The sequence below is a fragment of the Gymnoscopelus microlampas genome (assembly GCF_963454915.1).
Source record: "Gymnoscopelus microlampas genome assembly, chromosome: 23".
In the NCBI taxonomy this organism is placed as follows: Eukaryota; Metazoa; Chordata; class Actinopteri; order Myctophiformes; family Myctophidae; genus Gymnoscopelus; species Gymnoscopelus microlampas.
The window spans coordinates 33,943,557-33,959,733 of NC_139960.1; the positions used below are offsets into that span (position 1 = coordinate 33,943,557).

General features: G+C 41.7%; 1 protein-coding gene across 4 annotated transcripts in view; it reads left to right on the forward strand.

Annotated features, from left to right (window-relative positions):
* scube1 (signal peptide, CUB domain, EGF-like 1) overlaps window positions 1-15,909 on the forward strand; it is a 142,010-nt gene extending 126,101 nt beyond the window's left edge. For 2 of the 4 annotated variants that reach the window (XM_084049378.1, XM_084049380.1), the window contains 10 exons: window positions 1,846-1,962; window positions 2,438-2,596; window positions 3,000-3,203; window positions 4,771-4,932; window positions 6,734-6,901; window positions 8,135-8,296; window positions 8,840-9,037; window positions 9,714-9,866; window positions 10,580-10,659; window positions 11,816-15,909. In XM_084049378.1, the coding sequence (XP_083905504.1) occupies window positions 1,846-1,962; window positions 2,438-2,596; window positions 3,000-3,203; window positions 4,771-4,932; window positions 6,734-6,901; window positions 8,135-8,296; window positions 8,840-9,037; window positions 9,714-9,866; window positions 10,580-10,659; window positions 11,816-11,968 (1,556 nt within the window). In that variant the 3' untranslated portion in view covers window positions 11,969-15,909. The remainder of the gene's footprint in view (window positions 1-1,845; window positions 1,963-2,437; window positions 2,597-2,999; window positions 3,204-4,770; window positions 4,933-6,733; window positions 6,902-8,134; window positions 8,297-8,839; window positions 9,038-9,713; window positions 9,867-10,579; window positions 10,660-11,815) is intronic. The other 2 variants (XM_084049379.1, XM_084049381.1) reach the window with 1 other exon arrangement.
* Window positions 15,910-16,177: the final 268 nt, after the last annotated feature.

A 16,177-nucleotide genomic window follows, 5' to 3' on the forward strand; every position in this document is an offset into this window, starting at 1 on the left:
GGGGAAACTACTTTTCAGCTTGACCCAGCTGAGGTGGTCATATGTAGCACCCAGGGGAGCAATTAAAATCAAAATCGACAAAGTAACTAGTAACTAAAGTTTTCAAATAATAGTAAAAAGTATAATATTTGCCTTTGAGATGTAGTAGAGTAGAAGTAAAAGTATTGAAAATTGGAAACACTCCAGTAAAGTAAAAATTCCTCAAAAGTGCACTCAAGTACAGTACTTGAGTAAATAGTTACTTTACACCACTGCACACACACACACACACACACACACACACACACACACACACACACACACACACACACACACACACACACACACACACACACACACACACACACACAGTGTTTCCTACCGGGATCGTGACACCTCGACTGTGCTTGTTGTTTTTGCGTTCCCCTCACCTCGTCCTCCCAGTGGGGAACGGCGTGAACTTGGTCTTCTCTCCCTCCTTCCTCTCCTCCCCCTCTCCATCCTAATCTCTCCCCCTCTTACTCTCAGCACTCCTCCAATATATATCCTTCAGCACTTTGTGCAATGTCGGACAGGTAATAAAGTGCCGGGCCAGAGGAATGTGTGTGTGCGCGCTCGCGCGCGCGCGTGCGTGCGTGCGCGCGCGCGCGCGTGCGTGCGTGCGCGCGCGCGCGCGCGCGTGTGCGTTTAAATAGTGAGAGAGAGTGAGGGGAGATAGAAGGGTGAGAAAGAGTGTGTGAGTAAGTGTCCTGGGTCCATGCTACAAAGGGCTAATTTATGCTTCTGCACAAGCGTGTCACTCAACAAACATTTTCAACTGAAAATCTGTCACTTTTTTTGGCAAGAAACACAATCGTACAGTGAAGTATAAATCACGTTTAAAGGGTCTACACCATGAATTTTAACTTTTTCTTCATTTTTGTGTGTTTTTGGTCTCCCCCACCTCTCTTCTGTTCCAACAAATACCCGACTTCGAGCATGCAGGCTTTCATAGGCTATCTGTGTTTTTTTATGTAAATTGGTCTGAAAACAGTCCGTCAGATTTGTTCCCCCACCCTACGTCACGTCTGGGAACAATTCCTCCCGTTTTTCAGTTCTAACAATTTTTTTTTTTTTTTTTTTTTTAATTTTTTCTTTTTTTTTCCATTTTTTCTTATTTTCTTTTTTTACTTTTTCCACACAGAACCAGGACATAACATGCATACAAACTGGCTCAATAGCGCCCCGTGCCAAACAGGACAATGTGGTATTGCAGGTGAAAGTGCTTTATAAGCCAGAGAGAAGTTAGTTGGAATGAGTATATCTGAGGCTTGATTTAGGCTCAAACCTTTTGAAAAACGTTTGAGGGACATAAACAATATGATATCAAATATTATAAAAAAAAAAAAAATCATGGTGTAGCTCCTTTAACAAACCCAGTCAGAATAAAACAGGAATGCCTAAAAAACATGGAAATACATTTCCTTAAAGGGATAGTTCACCCAAAAAAAAAAACGTATTTTCTATCAATTACACACCCCATGAAGCCTTGAATTCATGGAGTTTTTTTTTGTTTTTGTCGCATTCCTAAGCCAATAATTTTAATGACCGGAAGAAAGATGCTAATGTCTCCGGTAGGAGACTCAAAGTTGACACTTTGAGTCTCCTACCGGAGCCGCCGCCAGTCATCAAATTATTGGATGAGGAATGCGACAAAAACAAAAAACTCTCCATGAATTCAAGTCTCCATGGGGTGTGTAAATGATAGAAAAAAATGTAATTTTGGGGGTGAACTATCCCTTTAAATTCTAAACTTTGGAACTTAACTTTGAATGCTCGAGAATATTCAAAATGTATTTTTTTTCCTTTGTGTATATGTAAATAAAGACGCGCTGGCCCCTCCCATCAAACAGAAGGCCAGGTTCAAGATCAAAGATGCCAAGTGTCACCTGAGGCCCCGGAACAAGGAGAAACACAGGGAGTCGGCCAAGCAGAGCCTGCAAGGTAAACCAGCGGTCACATGGCATGTGGTGGAAGAAGTACTCTGATTGCTTACTTAAAGTACCAATACCGCAATGTAGAAATACTCTGTTACGAGTGAAAGTCCGGTATTCAAAAAAATGTGCTTGTGTAAAATTTCAAAATTATTCGCCTCAAAAAATATTTATTTTTAAAGCGAACATTTGTAACTCAAATCTGTGCTTCTGGGGGTCCCTGGAACAAAATATTTTGAGATGGGGGTCTGCGGCCAAATACATATAATTTTGGGTGGACCTTGACCTGAAAAAGTTTGAGAACCACTGCACTAATGCATATGTGTGTGTGCAATTCAATTTTCTAATCATTCTGCCCCCTGTCTCGTTCCTCTCCTTCTCCTTCTTCTGTCTCTTTCATCTCCTCCTCCTCCTCTGCCGCACTCTTTGTTTCTCTGCTCCTTCCTCCTTCCATCTCCCTGTCACCTCCTCTCTTCATCTGGAAGGTGGCCAGTTCCCTTGTACAGATGACTGCCAGGTGACCTTTGTCAATCTGAAGTGTGACTCGTCCAAGAAGCGCCGGCGAGGACGCAAGTCCCCGTCCAAGGAGGTCTCCCACATCACCGCCGAGTTCGAGATGGAGATGAAGGAAGAGGAGGCCTCGGGTCAGTGTTTGCGTGCGTGTGCGTGTGTGTGCGTGTGCGTGTGCGTGAGAGAGAGAGAGAACAAGTTGATAATTGATCATACATTGACAGCTACAGTGCTATATATATACGTATACTCTTACCCGTAAGCTTTACAAGCTTACGCGTAAGCATGTATATCTGCTATTTTTAAAAGATTTGAATATATTTTATACATACTGTATGATACCTTGTGAAACGGGACATTCTGCATAATGAGTACATTATTTTTGGTTCCTTAGGTACATTTTGATGCCAATACTTTTGTACTTTCACTCAAGTAAAATGTTATTACCGGACTTTTACATGTAATATTTCTACATTGCAATATTGATACTTTTACTTAAGTTAAAAAAAACATTTTGTACTTTTTCCACCACTGCAGACGCCTGCAACGTGGAGTGTGTGCGGGAGAGGACCAAGCAGAGGCTGCAGAGCGCCATGCGGACTCTCAGGAAGTCCATCAACAAGCAGCAGTTCTACATCCAGTTCTCCGGGACGGAGTACGAGGTGGCCCAGAAGCCGGCCCGCGTGCTGGAGGGCGCCGAGGCCTGCAGCACCGGACACGTGCTACGAGACGGGAAATGTGGTGAGTTCACACGCACACGCGCACGCACACGCACGCGCACACACACACACACACACACACACACACACACACACACACACACACACACACACACACACACACACACACACACACACACACACACACACACACACACACACCATCACTATGAACCCTAGGGGGTCCTCAGAGTTACTACAGGGGGGGCCGCCAAATCTTTGTGCGATAGGAACTTTTTTTGTTAGTTTTTACATTAACCACTTCAACACTATAGCATCCCCATTCTGAGGGGAACATCAGACGGAAAAATCTACAAGCAGATCTACAAGCTCACAACGCCTTGTGTCTTGTGAGCTTGTACTGTAGATCGGCTATTTTCGGCAAAGAGCTTTGGTGTAGAGGGAAAAAGGAGCGAACCAAGTACAGAGCCAAAGGCTAAGTTTACAAAGTGTTGAGGGTTCAAGTGGTTAAATGTCTGAAATAAACAAACAAACAAAAAACATTAATTTACACAACAACACTGATGATAGTCTATGAAAAAGTTTAATCTGCAACACAATCATACAATAGTGGGGGTCCCTGCTTCATCTCTCTCTCAACTAGGGGTCCTTGTTGCCTGAAAGACCCCTGGGGTTATGAACTGCTTATGGTTGGTGTCTCTTTTGGTGCTAGACAGAGGCATCTCTCTCGCTGTCTCTCTGTGGACATTCATTCAAAATAGATGTACAGAAATTGGTTGGGTGGAGCTGAGTGGGTAGAGAGGCCGTTCTGGGAATCCTAAGATCTCCGGTTCGATCCTCGGCTTGCCCAGTGTACGTGTCAAAGTGGCAAACGGGCCTTTCCCACCGGATCCTAGTAACGTAACTCGACAACGCCTCCTTCTGTAACCAGTGGTGTAAAGTAACTAAGTACGTGTATTGTACTTAAGTACATTTTTGAGGGATTTTTACTTTACTGGAGCATTTCCAATATGCATTACTTTTACTACTACTCCACTACATCTCAGAGGCAAATATTGTACTTTTTACTCCTCTACAATTATTCAAAAACTTTAGTTAATAGTTACTTTGTAGGTTTTGATTATTATTACAAAACATACATTAATCACTTCAGCCCTATGCACTTGGGCTATTTAAAAATAGCAGATCTACAAATTGACAACACGTCGCGATGTGGCGTGTTGTGAGCTTGTAGATCTGCTATTTTCAAAAGCTTTTTATACGTTTTATGCATTTTGAGTATTTTTCTTTTTGGTACTTTAAGTATATTTTAACGCCGAAACTTTCGTACTTTTACTCAAGTAAGTTTTCAGTACCGGACTCTTGTAACAGAGTGTTTCTACATTGCAGTATTGATACTTTTACTAAGTCTGTTTCCCACGGGAAAGGCCCGCTCCCCCATCGTGTCAAAGTGTCTCTGAACAAGACACTCACCTCAAGACCCCTAACAGCTGGGTGAAACTGTAAAAGCAACCCCCCCCCTCCCACAAAAGGTAGAAACATTTTAACTGAGGTAGCTCTCGCTCTCGCTCTCGCTCGCTCGCTCTCTCTCTCTCTCTCTCTCTCTCTCTCTCTCTCTCCTTCCATAGTGAGTTGTGGTGTGGGAACGTTCTACAGCGGGGACCACGAGCAGTGCATCCAGTGTCCTCCGGGAACCTACCAGGACACGATGGGACAGCTGTCCTGTGAGCCCTGTCCCAGCACGGACGGAGGGGGCATCGCTGGAGCCAAGAATGTGTCTCAGTGTGGAGGTAAAAGCAGTGTGCATTTGGCTCTATGCACAGCAGCCATATTGGAGTTACCAATGACGCCTTCACAGGTGTTACCAATGATACTAATGAAGGCTCTGTTCCATTTCGTGTAGCACCGTGGTTCTCAAACTTTTTAATTTCAAGGACCCCCATAACTCTGAGAGTGTACAAATGGAACCAAATGGACCCGTAAGGGTCCATTTGGTTCCATTTGTACACTCTCAGAGTTACACACCTGCAAGAGGCCATTTGGAACCCCCTCAAGGAACCATGAGGGTCCCTGGACCACACTTTGAGACCCACTGGACCCACATTAGCACCCTGCTCTGTTTGACCAGAATGGAACAGAGCCTTAATTAGTATTATTGGTAACACCTGTTAAGGAAGTAAGAAGAGGCCCAATTTCTTTCCAATATGGATGCTGTGTGATGGGAACACGGTGGATTGCCGCCACCTTGTGTCCCTAAAAAGAAACGATGAAGTGCAGGTTTTCTTTTCAGCTACAGTACGTCCACAAGGGAGCGCCAAAGACCAGTGATATTTTATTCAGTTTATGGAACCGTTAGTGGAGAGCAGAGATATGGGAAACATATTCCTACATCTGGCATAAAGGGAAGGAATAATTACGTTTGCTTTCTTACAGCCTCATGATGTCAGATTTGTTCATACAGCCAAGAGGACTATCATAGAGTGCTCTACAGCATTGGTTCTCAAAGTGGGGTCCGGGGACCCCCAGGGGTACTTGATGGGGTTCCAGGGGGTCCCCAGCTAAATGATGGATAGGAACCAAATGGACCCTTATGGGTCTGTAACTCTGAGAGTGTACAAATGGAACCAAATGGACCCTAACGGGTCCATTTGGTTCCATTTGTACACTCTCAGAGTTAAGATAACATTGATTTTACAACATGAATTGGGGTCCCAGAGATAGAAATGCCATTAAATGGGGGTCCGTAGCCCTAATGCATGTCAAACTGGGGGTCCTTAAAATGTATCTTTTCAAATGGGGGTCCGCGGGCTAATAAGTGTCCATTTGGGGGTCCTTGACATGAAAAAGTTTGAGAACCACTGCTCTACAGAGAACAATAGTCCTCATATACCCCTCTCCCTGATGCGTCTCTATAAAGCATTTAAATAAAAACACAGATAAAGAACACTAGATAATGTTACCTGCTGACAGTGCAGTGGTCAACATGCTTGTCGCCACAGCAGTGTTGATTTTGACAGCACATTTTGATTTGAATAAAATTCCATTTAGTTTTAGTATTTCTTTTTGTCATCTGAAATGTTTTACTTTTAGATCTAGCTTTAGTTCAATAAATATCATAAGATTTTAGTCGACTAAATCTACAGTTGATTTAGTGGACTAAAATGTATGTTGGCGGGCCTTGATGGCGTCATAATTTTACACTTTGCATGCTAAAAATAGCCGGTCTACAACTCACATCTGTGAGCTTGTAGATCTGCTATTTTCAGTCTGTCAATGCGTCTCTCAATGTGTCTGCGACGCATTGAGAGCTTGTAGATCGGCTGTTTTCAGTTATTATTTTAAGCATCTTAGTGGTCAAACAAGCAATATATGTTCCGAAGCATTTTCCATCAAATCTTTAGAGTCTTGGATATTTCATACTTTTGTATAAAAGTAAAGGTTAAAGCCTTCTTCACCTGGCTGACAGTATGTAGAACAGCAGGAAACATAGCCTATCACTAAAACATCATCATTTTACATATTGTGCAGCTAAAAAAACAACAACATAGAATTAAATGCTAATAGAGTTTTTTCCTCCCATCCCACCCTCAGGTCAGTGTCCAGCAGGTCATTCCTCTTCTGATGGGTTTCGTCCATGTCAGCCCTGTCCACTGGGCTTCTTCCAGCCAGAACCTGGACGCGTCCTGTGTTTCCCCTGTGGAGGAGGACTCATGACCAAGTTTGAGGGCTCAGTCTCCTTCAGGGACTGTGAGGCGAAAGGTAAATGCTTTGTGTGTGTGTGTGTCTGTGTGTCACTGTCTATTTCTCTGTGTTCGGCTACATACAGTAGTACAGCACTGTTTCCCAAACAGTGGGTCAGGACTCGGGACCCATCTTTGGGTCACGGACCAATTTTGATGGTTTGTCTCCTTTTTTTTTCTGTTTCCTACATTTCAAAATATTTTAAAAAGTATAAACAAAAAAAAAAAATCGTCAATTAAAAACAATTCCAACATTTTTCTTATGTATTTAAAAAAATAAAAATGAAATACATATCCAGAAATAAAATGAGTGAAAACAAAAGTGGCTTCGCGCCACGCTGTGAGCTCGTAGATCTGCTATTTTCACTAGTTTGGGTTCCGGGCAAAATATCTTAATTTCTCTTTTGGGTCTTGAACTAAAACGTTTGGGAACCACTGCAGTACAGTATCTACAGTGAAGCATCCAATACTACAGTAGCCCATTGGCCATGTCCATGCAGTGGCCATTTTGCCCTTATATACCCCAGTTTTATGTGCACACAAAACCAAGCTGCCCCCCGCCTTTCTCATCATACACATGGACGTTCATTTGTATTCTTCTGTATATACAATACATACCCAACAAGTGACAACAACCATATAATGTCCTGCTGTTTTCTGCAGACTCGTAGCATTTATTTACTACCAGTACCTTTAAGGTATAGGAAAAGCCTATTATTATAATACACAGCCTTTAGTTGTTGTGTAATGGTTGGTATAATATATGTGTGCGATATTACCCTTGACTCATTATGCTTACATGTGTTCAGTGATGGACTCACATGTTTTCTTAAGTAAAAGTATCAATACCCTATTGTAGAAATACTCTGTTACAAGTACTAGTCCGGTATTAAAAATGTACTTGAGTAAAAGTGCAAAAGTACTGGCATCAAAATATACTAGTACCAAGAGTAAAAGTACTCATTGTGCAGATTTTTTCAAATGAATAAATGTGAAAATAGCAGATCTACAAGCTCACAACGCGACGCACGGAAAAAACTTTTCTGTTGTGGTTTCGTAATAATAATACAAATCTACAAAGGTAGTAACTAAAGTTTTCAAATAACTGTGTGCCGTCTTGTTAAATTATTGCCTGTCTTGGGCAGGTCTCCCTAAAAAAAAAAAGATTTTTCATCTCAGTGGTGACTATCCTGGTTAAATAAAAGGTTAAAAGAAAATGATAAATAAATAACCTGTGTGTGCTTGTCCTCAGTCCACTGTGCTCCCGGTCACCACTATAACTCCAGTACCCACCGCTGTATCCGCTGCCCGGCTGGGACCTACCAGTCTGAATTTGGTCAGAACTACTGCATCACCTGTCCAGGCAACACCACCACTGACTTCGACGGTGCCACCAACGTCTCCCACTGCAAAAGTATGAGGCCGCAAATATTTCGCTTGAAGCATGAATGCCTGAGAAATCGCCTGCAGTGAGCGTTGACGTTTCTCTCTGCCCTACACGTTCATGAGTTTGGTCTTAACCCATTGAAACCATAATATCAGTGGTTCTCAAACTTTTTTCATGTCAAGGACCCCCAAAATGATATGTATTTGTCCACGGACCCACCCCCCCAATCTCAAAATATTTTGTTCCAGGGACCTCCAGAAGCAAAGATTTGAGTTTAAATTGTATATATATTCAAAGATTTGCAAGATTTTTGAAAAATAGCAGATCCACAAGCTACATTTCTTTTACTCAAATCTTCTCGTCTGGGGGTCCCTGGCACAAAACATTTTCAGATGGGGGCCCGCGGCCATACATACAGTATATATCATTATGGGGGTCCTTGACACGAACTTGAGAACTAACGGGTTTAGAAAGGCATTTAGTTAAATCGGACTCAGGTCTTAATGGGCTTCAGTGGTTAAAACATCACTGCACCTCAGTATTCACCACTCATTTCTCCCTCCGTCTCAGACCAGCTGTGTGGAGGCGAGCTGGGGGATTATACAGGCTACATTGAGTCACCCAACTACCCTGGAGACTACCCGTCCAACGTGGACTGTATCTGGACCATTAACCCTCCACACAAGAGACGCATCCTCATCGTCGTGCCAGAGATCTTCCTCCCCATCGAGGATGAGTGTGGAGACGTGCTGGTCATGAGGAAGAGCGGTAATGAATTCACTCTGTCATGAAACGATATTTAATCAGTGGTGGAAAAAGTACTCAAATGTTTTACTTAAGTAAAAGTACCAATACTGCAATATAAAAATACTCTGTTACAAGTAAAAGTCCAGAATAAAAAAAATACTTGAGTAAAAGTACAAAAGTATTGGCATCAAAATGTACTTAAAGTACTAAAAGTACTAAATATTTGAAAATAGCTGATCTACAAGCTCACAACGCGTCGCGATGCGACGCGTTGTGAGCTTGTAGATCGGCTATTTTCAAATAGCCTAGGTATAAAATAGGGCTAAAGTGGTTATTGTATGTTTTATAATGTAAGAATTTATATCTGAAAAGTAACTAGTAACTAAAGTTGTCAAATAATTGTAGTGGAGTAAAAGTACAATATTTGCCTCTGAGATGTAGTGGATTAGAAGTAAAAGTATTGGAAACTGGAAATACTCAAGTAAAGTACAAATACCTCAAAATTGTACTTAAGTACAGTACTTAAGTAAATGTACTTAGTTACTTTCCACCACTGTATTTAATCAATTTATAAAGTTAAGTGACCTTCATTTTTCAGCAAAATATCAAAACCTCTGCTCTGCTCTATTTCTTCTTCTTCTTCTTCTTCTTCTTCTTCTTCCTCTTCCTCTTCCTCTTCCTCTTCCTCTTCCTCTAGCTCTGCCCACCTCCATCACCACCTATGAGACGTGCCAGACATACGAGAGGCCAATCGCCTTCACCTCTCGCTCTCGGAAGCTCTGGATCCAGTTCAAGTCCAACGAGGGAAACAGTGGGAAAGGGTTCCAAGTTCCCTACGTCACCTACGATGGTCAGAGTCAACTTTAGAGTTGTTCACAGCTTGACAGAGTATAGTGTCACTATGATCTTAACAGCTGGTTATTGAGGATGTATTGTTTCCTGGTGAATTGATTTCATATGAAATCAATGGTAATGGATATTGAGCTGTCGGACTGTCTGTGATCCACGCAGTTTGATTGGCCAGGGGCAATAGGCTGTATGCACAGCACAGCAGCCATATTGGAAAGAAATTGGGCCTCTTCTTACTTCCTTAACAGGTGTTACCAATAATACTAATTAAGGCTCTGTTCCATTTGTCCACTCTCAGAGTTATGGGGGTCCTTGAAATTAAAAAGTTTGAGAACCACTGTGCTACACGAAATGGAACAGAGCCTTCATTAGTATCATTGGTAACACCTGTGAAGGAAGTAAGGAAGAGGCCCAATTTCCTTCCAATATGGCTGCTTTGCATAGAGCCTATCGCATGGTTATAGACGACTAAATATCCACTGCCTTTATGAATTGTTTTCTGTATTATTTTGTTTTTGTTCTAACAGATTATTGTTCTATGAGGGGCATCCACATTAGTAGCAATTTCAGTCATATATGAAACGCAAAGAACAAACCAAAGCACAACTTTGGTGCATATACTTGTACTGTTTGTAGCTCACACACATCATATGCTGTGCCCTGCTCTTCTGCCATCCTGGGATTAATTTGACTTGAAATCATTGCGTGTTACAGAGGACTACCAGCAGCTGATAGAGGACATCGTACGAGACGGCAGACTATACGCGTCGGAGAACCATCAGGAGATACTGAAGGTACAGTATGAGTGTCCTTTGAAAAGGCACAGAACGGAACACCGTGTCCTTTGCCTTCTTTAATTTTGCCATGTCTCTCTCAAGAGTGACAAAAGGAGCTCGTCTTCTTACCTCTTCTCTACCGAGGGATGTGACTGATATTCTAGCACAGACACAGTTACTGTTAATGTGCTCGCTGTACTGCTGTTTCCTCCACCTTGGCGAGGAATTGTTCTGAAAATTACGTTTTGCATTATTTCTCTCCCTGTTCAGCTATAACAAGGGACACGAAATTGCAGGATAAAATACATTGTACCAACTCCATAAAAAAGGCCCGGACAGCTGGCGCAGCCGTCTGGGCACCTAGGCTACTAATGCAGCCTCACAGCGTGTCGCGGGTTCAAATCCCGATCCCGAAGGCCTTTGCTGCGTGTCACCCCCCATCTCTCTCTCCCATTTCCTGTTAGTCTACTGTATTCTACTGTATCTATCTAATCAATAAAATTTTAAAAAGAAAAAAAAATAGATTTTTTTCCCCCTGTAAAACGAGTGTAGCAGTAAAACAGTAACAATAGCAAGCATACAGTAGGCCTTGGTGCAAATATAGTCTCCCGTGCAGGTGGGACAGGGAAAGTAGTACGGGTAAGGAATGTACCAATTCGAGACAAATTCAACAAGATCAATATTAGGGCTGTCACGATTATGAAATTTGACTTTGATTAATTGTCATACAAATAATTGCGATTAATTGTGTGGCTTTTAGGCCTTGTAAACCAAAGTTGCACAGGGGCAGATATGACAAAAATTTAAATACGCAAAGAAATGACTGACAATGACCCGATACCAATAATCCAAAAAAAATTATGTTAAATGGCCAAAATACAGCATATTTTATATATTATATAAAATATATCATATATATATATCATATTATGTTACAAAATACTGGAAATAGCCGATATACAAGCTCACAAAGCGTCACATTGCGACGCTTTGTGAGCTTGCAAATCTGGTATTTCCACTAGTTCTGAAAATGTTTTAAAATGTACAAACCTTTCTCAACATGGAAACGATTATGACGATTTAGGCAAAAATAATTGTGATTATCTCAAATAGTTAATCGATTATGTAATAAGTGTGACAGGCCTAATCTATTGTGTCCCTCTCTGTGTTGCAGGACAAGAAGCTGATCAAAGCCTTGTTTGACGTGCTGGCCCACCCCCAGAACTACTTCAGGTACTCGCCGCAGGAGTCCAAAGAGATGTTCCCGCGCTCCTTCATCAAGCTGCTACGCTCCAAAGTCACCCGCTTCCTACGGCCGTACAAATAAAGCCCCGGACTCTCCTCCTCCGCACCGTTTAATCTCTCGAACCCTCTATGCTTTAGTGAACTAATACGTAGTTGACCAGGGGTCCGCTTTGTACTCTTCTCCCCCCTCTCTACAACTAAACGTCTTCACCACGAATAGCCCCGTCTACAAGCTTGTTAACACGGGCTATTTTTGGTGAAGATATTTAGTGAAGAGGGGAAAAAAGGAGGGGGGCCTAGTGTAGACCCCTGGGGGACTCCGGTCAACTAAGTATATATGGTTTAAGTGGTTAATATCCCTGTCTACAGCTCATTATTTGACCCCTTATGCATCATCCTATAACCACCACACCCCCCAGCCATTATCAGCCCCAAAATGATTGTCCAGCCTGCAGAAAAAAGAACCCCCCAAACCGTCTACCCCTCCGCTTTATTTTTGTTATGCTTTGTTTGTGTTGCGTGTTTGTTGTTTTTACTTTTTTGTAATATTTATATGTTAGACACTTGCGGACGCCCATATCATGGATGTTTTATGAATACGTAACTCACAGACAGCGCAAGGCGGTGGTGTGTGTGCGAGTGTTAAGTATGTATGCACAGTGTGCTTGTGCGGACATACGCCACATGCCATGTATGTGATGTTCTGAACATGTATCCATCCACACGTACATGGACGTATCTCTGTTTTTGAATAATTTAAAGGAGTAGTTCACCCCAAAAAATATTATGCTTATTTGTTGTCGAATTCCTGAGCCAATAATTTGGTGACCGGGTCATCGGTCAGTAGGGGACTCAGTAGGACTGAGTCCTACTCTTTGAGTCATCAAATTATTGGCTTAGGTATGCGACGAAAACAAAAAAAATCTCCATGAATTCAAGGCTTCATGGGGTGTGTAATTGATAGAAAATATGATTATTTGGGGGGGCGTCAACTACTTCTTTAATGCCCCCTCCCCCTTCCCTGGTGTGCACACGATGCGATTGAAAAAAAACAACTGGTGCACTTAAAACATATTCGGACACGGAAAACCATTCTAAGGTGTTGCGTTAGAAACCCCAGTCCATTCCACCTCAATGGATACTTTATCCATAGGAGCACAGGGAACGATTTACGTCAGACGAATCAAAAAAGTCTATATTATTAAGATATATAACAAGCCGTGATAAAACTACCTGCAAGTAACAGATTGTTACTATAGAGAGAAATGTATGTGATGTAACTAATATTTGGAACTTTAATTGCACTTGAATTTTATATTTTAAACTGTAGAGGAAAAAAAAAGATCTAAGTTACTTTTTTTGTTTTTTTTGTTTTGTGTCCTTTTGTTTTGTGTTCTTTAGAAATGTATCATGTAGAGAGGAGCAGGAGAAACACTGCGGTCGTCTCATTCCCACTCCTGAGGCTTTCAGTTGTTCCACATCTCCTTTATCTTAGCTCTGACCCTCATACACACACGCACACCAAGCAACTGGCCTCAGATATGCCTGATTTATAGCCAAAAATAGCTGATCTACAAGCTCACAACTCGACGTGTTCTGATCTTCTAGATCGGCTACGTTCGACGTGTGACACTGTCGTGCCACAGACTATAAATTAAGCATTACACCATCAGCATCCTTAAGCTGGAGTTGTGTGAAAAATCGTTTGTATGACTCCGCCCCACTAAAAACAAATGCGCACAGAGAGCGGGGAATCATAAACGGTTACACGTAATACGTGCGATCGTTCAAACTCACCACCACTACCACACTAAAACGGCTGCCGTTTCGCTCTTCTTCATACTTGGGGAGAGTAGGAAGCCGTGAATGTGGTCGTTATTGTCCAAACCCCACCTCAACATCTCAGCATTCTGTATAGCTGCCAGAGAGAAGAGGCATCTCCATTAACGCTTCTTGTATGATGGCACTAGGTGCATTCTCCCAGAGACAACGGTTTATAAACGGTAAAACAACAACCAATAAGTCTGCATCCACCTAGACCCAATCTCTGTCCATTGAATTTGAAAGCATGGCGTGTGCATGTGTATGTATGTATGTATAATACACACACATACACACACACACTATGCTCAACTAAACGTTTCTCTATATCATTCACATTGATAACTAATAATGTCTGAGATATCCTAATAGGCCGCGTATTGAAGACAGACGCTATATCTGCACAATGCGACTGTAGTTAAAGATGTATAGTGTGATTGGAGTGTCGTGGCGTGGAGGTGAATGTAGTGGCAGGGACACGGGGGAGATAAGAGGCTTGTGTGCGCGAAGGTTGACTTATATCCCAGTGTCTATTATGTACATAGCACTTGCAGCTTCAACTGTAAGCCAGTAAACTTTATCTGTGTTTTGTGTTGTTGGAAAAAGAAAGCGGACATCCCTCAACAGATTGCTATCAAAGAAAAAAATATATATATTGAATTGCATTGTTTCTTATGACCCCCGTCCCCCCACCCCAGCCCCCCAATCACCCATTCGGTGTTCAAGATTTGAAACTAATTTGACACCCTCATTATAAGCTAAATTCACTCCTATAACAGCATTCAAGGGGGGGAATTTATTCTTTGTGCTGGGCACAAGGACGATGAGTGTCTAAGGTGTCACTTCTATTCTAAAGGGTATCAAAGCCTACAGATTTTTTTTGAGTGACAAACGGAATCGGGGACCCACTGGTCCAACTCAAGTCCTCAGTGTCAATGAGGCCAGTGCTGTGTGAGTAAAATCCCCAGAGTTCATTCTCTTAAGATATACAAATGTAACCAAATGGACCCCTAAGGATCCGTTTTGCTTACATCTGTATACTCTCAGGGTTCAAATGGACAAATGAACGGTGGTGGAAAGTAACTAATAACATTTACTCAAGTCCTGCACTTAAGTACAATTTTGAGGTACTTTTACTTTACTTGAGTATTTCCAATTTTCAATACTCTTACTTCTACTCCAAATATTGTACTTTTACTCCACTACAATGATTTGAAAACTTTAGTTACTAGTTACTTTGTAGATTTGAATTATTATCACAAAACATACATTAACCACTTCAGCCCTATTTAAACTTTGGCTATTTGAAAATAGACAATCTACAAGCTCACAACGTGTCACATCACAACGCGTTGTGAGCTAAAGATTTTAATACATTTTATACATATACCTTGTGAAACGGGACATTCTGCATAATGAGTACTTTTAGTTTTGGTACTTTAAGTATATTTTGATGCCAATACTTTTGTACTTTTACTCAAGTACATTAATAGATTATCAGACTTTTACTTTTGCAGCATTGATACTTTTTACAAAAGTAAAAACAAAAAGTACTTTTTCCACCACTGTCAATGAACACTGAGGATTTGACTGTGTAGACCCTTGGCCCATGTAAAGGGTGGTCCCAGGTCACTCCTAATGGCTGTCACACAGATAGAGGTGTTGATAAGGTACGGCCTACTTCCTGTTTGAGGTAGGATGTGTAATGAGAAAAAGAAATCGATATGAAATGCTCTAAAATGTATAATTGACTCTTTTTTTCTCCTGAGAATGTATTCTATTGTGAATGGGTGTGTGTGTATATTGTGAGTTTATGTGATTGATAGTCTGAGGGTGAATGTGTGTATGCTGTAACTTTGTGTATGCGTGCTTGTGTGTGTGTGTGTGTGTGTGTGTGTGTGTGTGTGTGTGTGTGTGTGTGTGTGTGTGTGTGTGTGTGCGTGTGCGTGTGTGTGTGTGTGCGTGTGTGTGTGTTTCTGTGCACGTGTGTGTGCGTGCAGGTGTGTGGTAGTGCTGGGTGCCTGTCATAGAGAAAGACTGTATGTATGTACTTTTAGTCCATTTTATAGAGGAATAATTTTAACGTTTGTTGTTAGTCGGTTGTACCCAAAGAGAGAATCTGTAACACAGTGTTGTTCCATTATTTGGTCCATGAAACTCCAGTACTGAACAAATTCAAATAAAACAGTAGCAGGAAACAGATTTAATGTCATCTTTTTTTGTGTCCACATTGATTCTTCTCGTCCTCTTGTACAGTAACGCGACAACTGCAAGCCAAAACGACAAACTCACAAAGGGAAGGAAGACCACAGGAAGACGTATATCTCCCCATTATATCTTTTATCTTTGCTGAGATGTGTCCGAACGGCTTGCTGCTACACACACACACACACACACACACACACACACACACACACACCCGTGTTGAAATATGCTTCCGGAAAATTTTAGCTGACACTGCTAATATTGC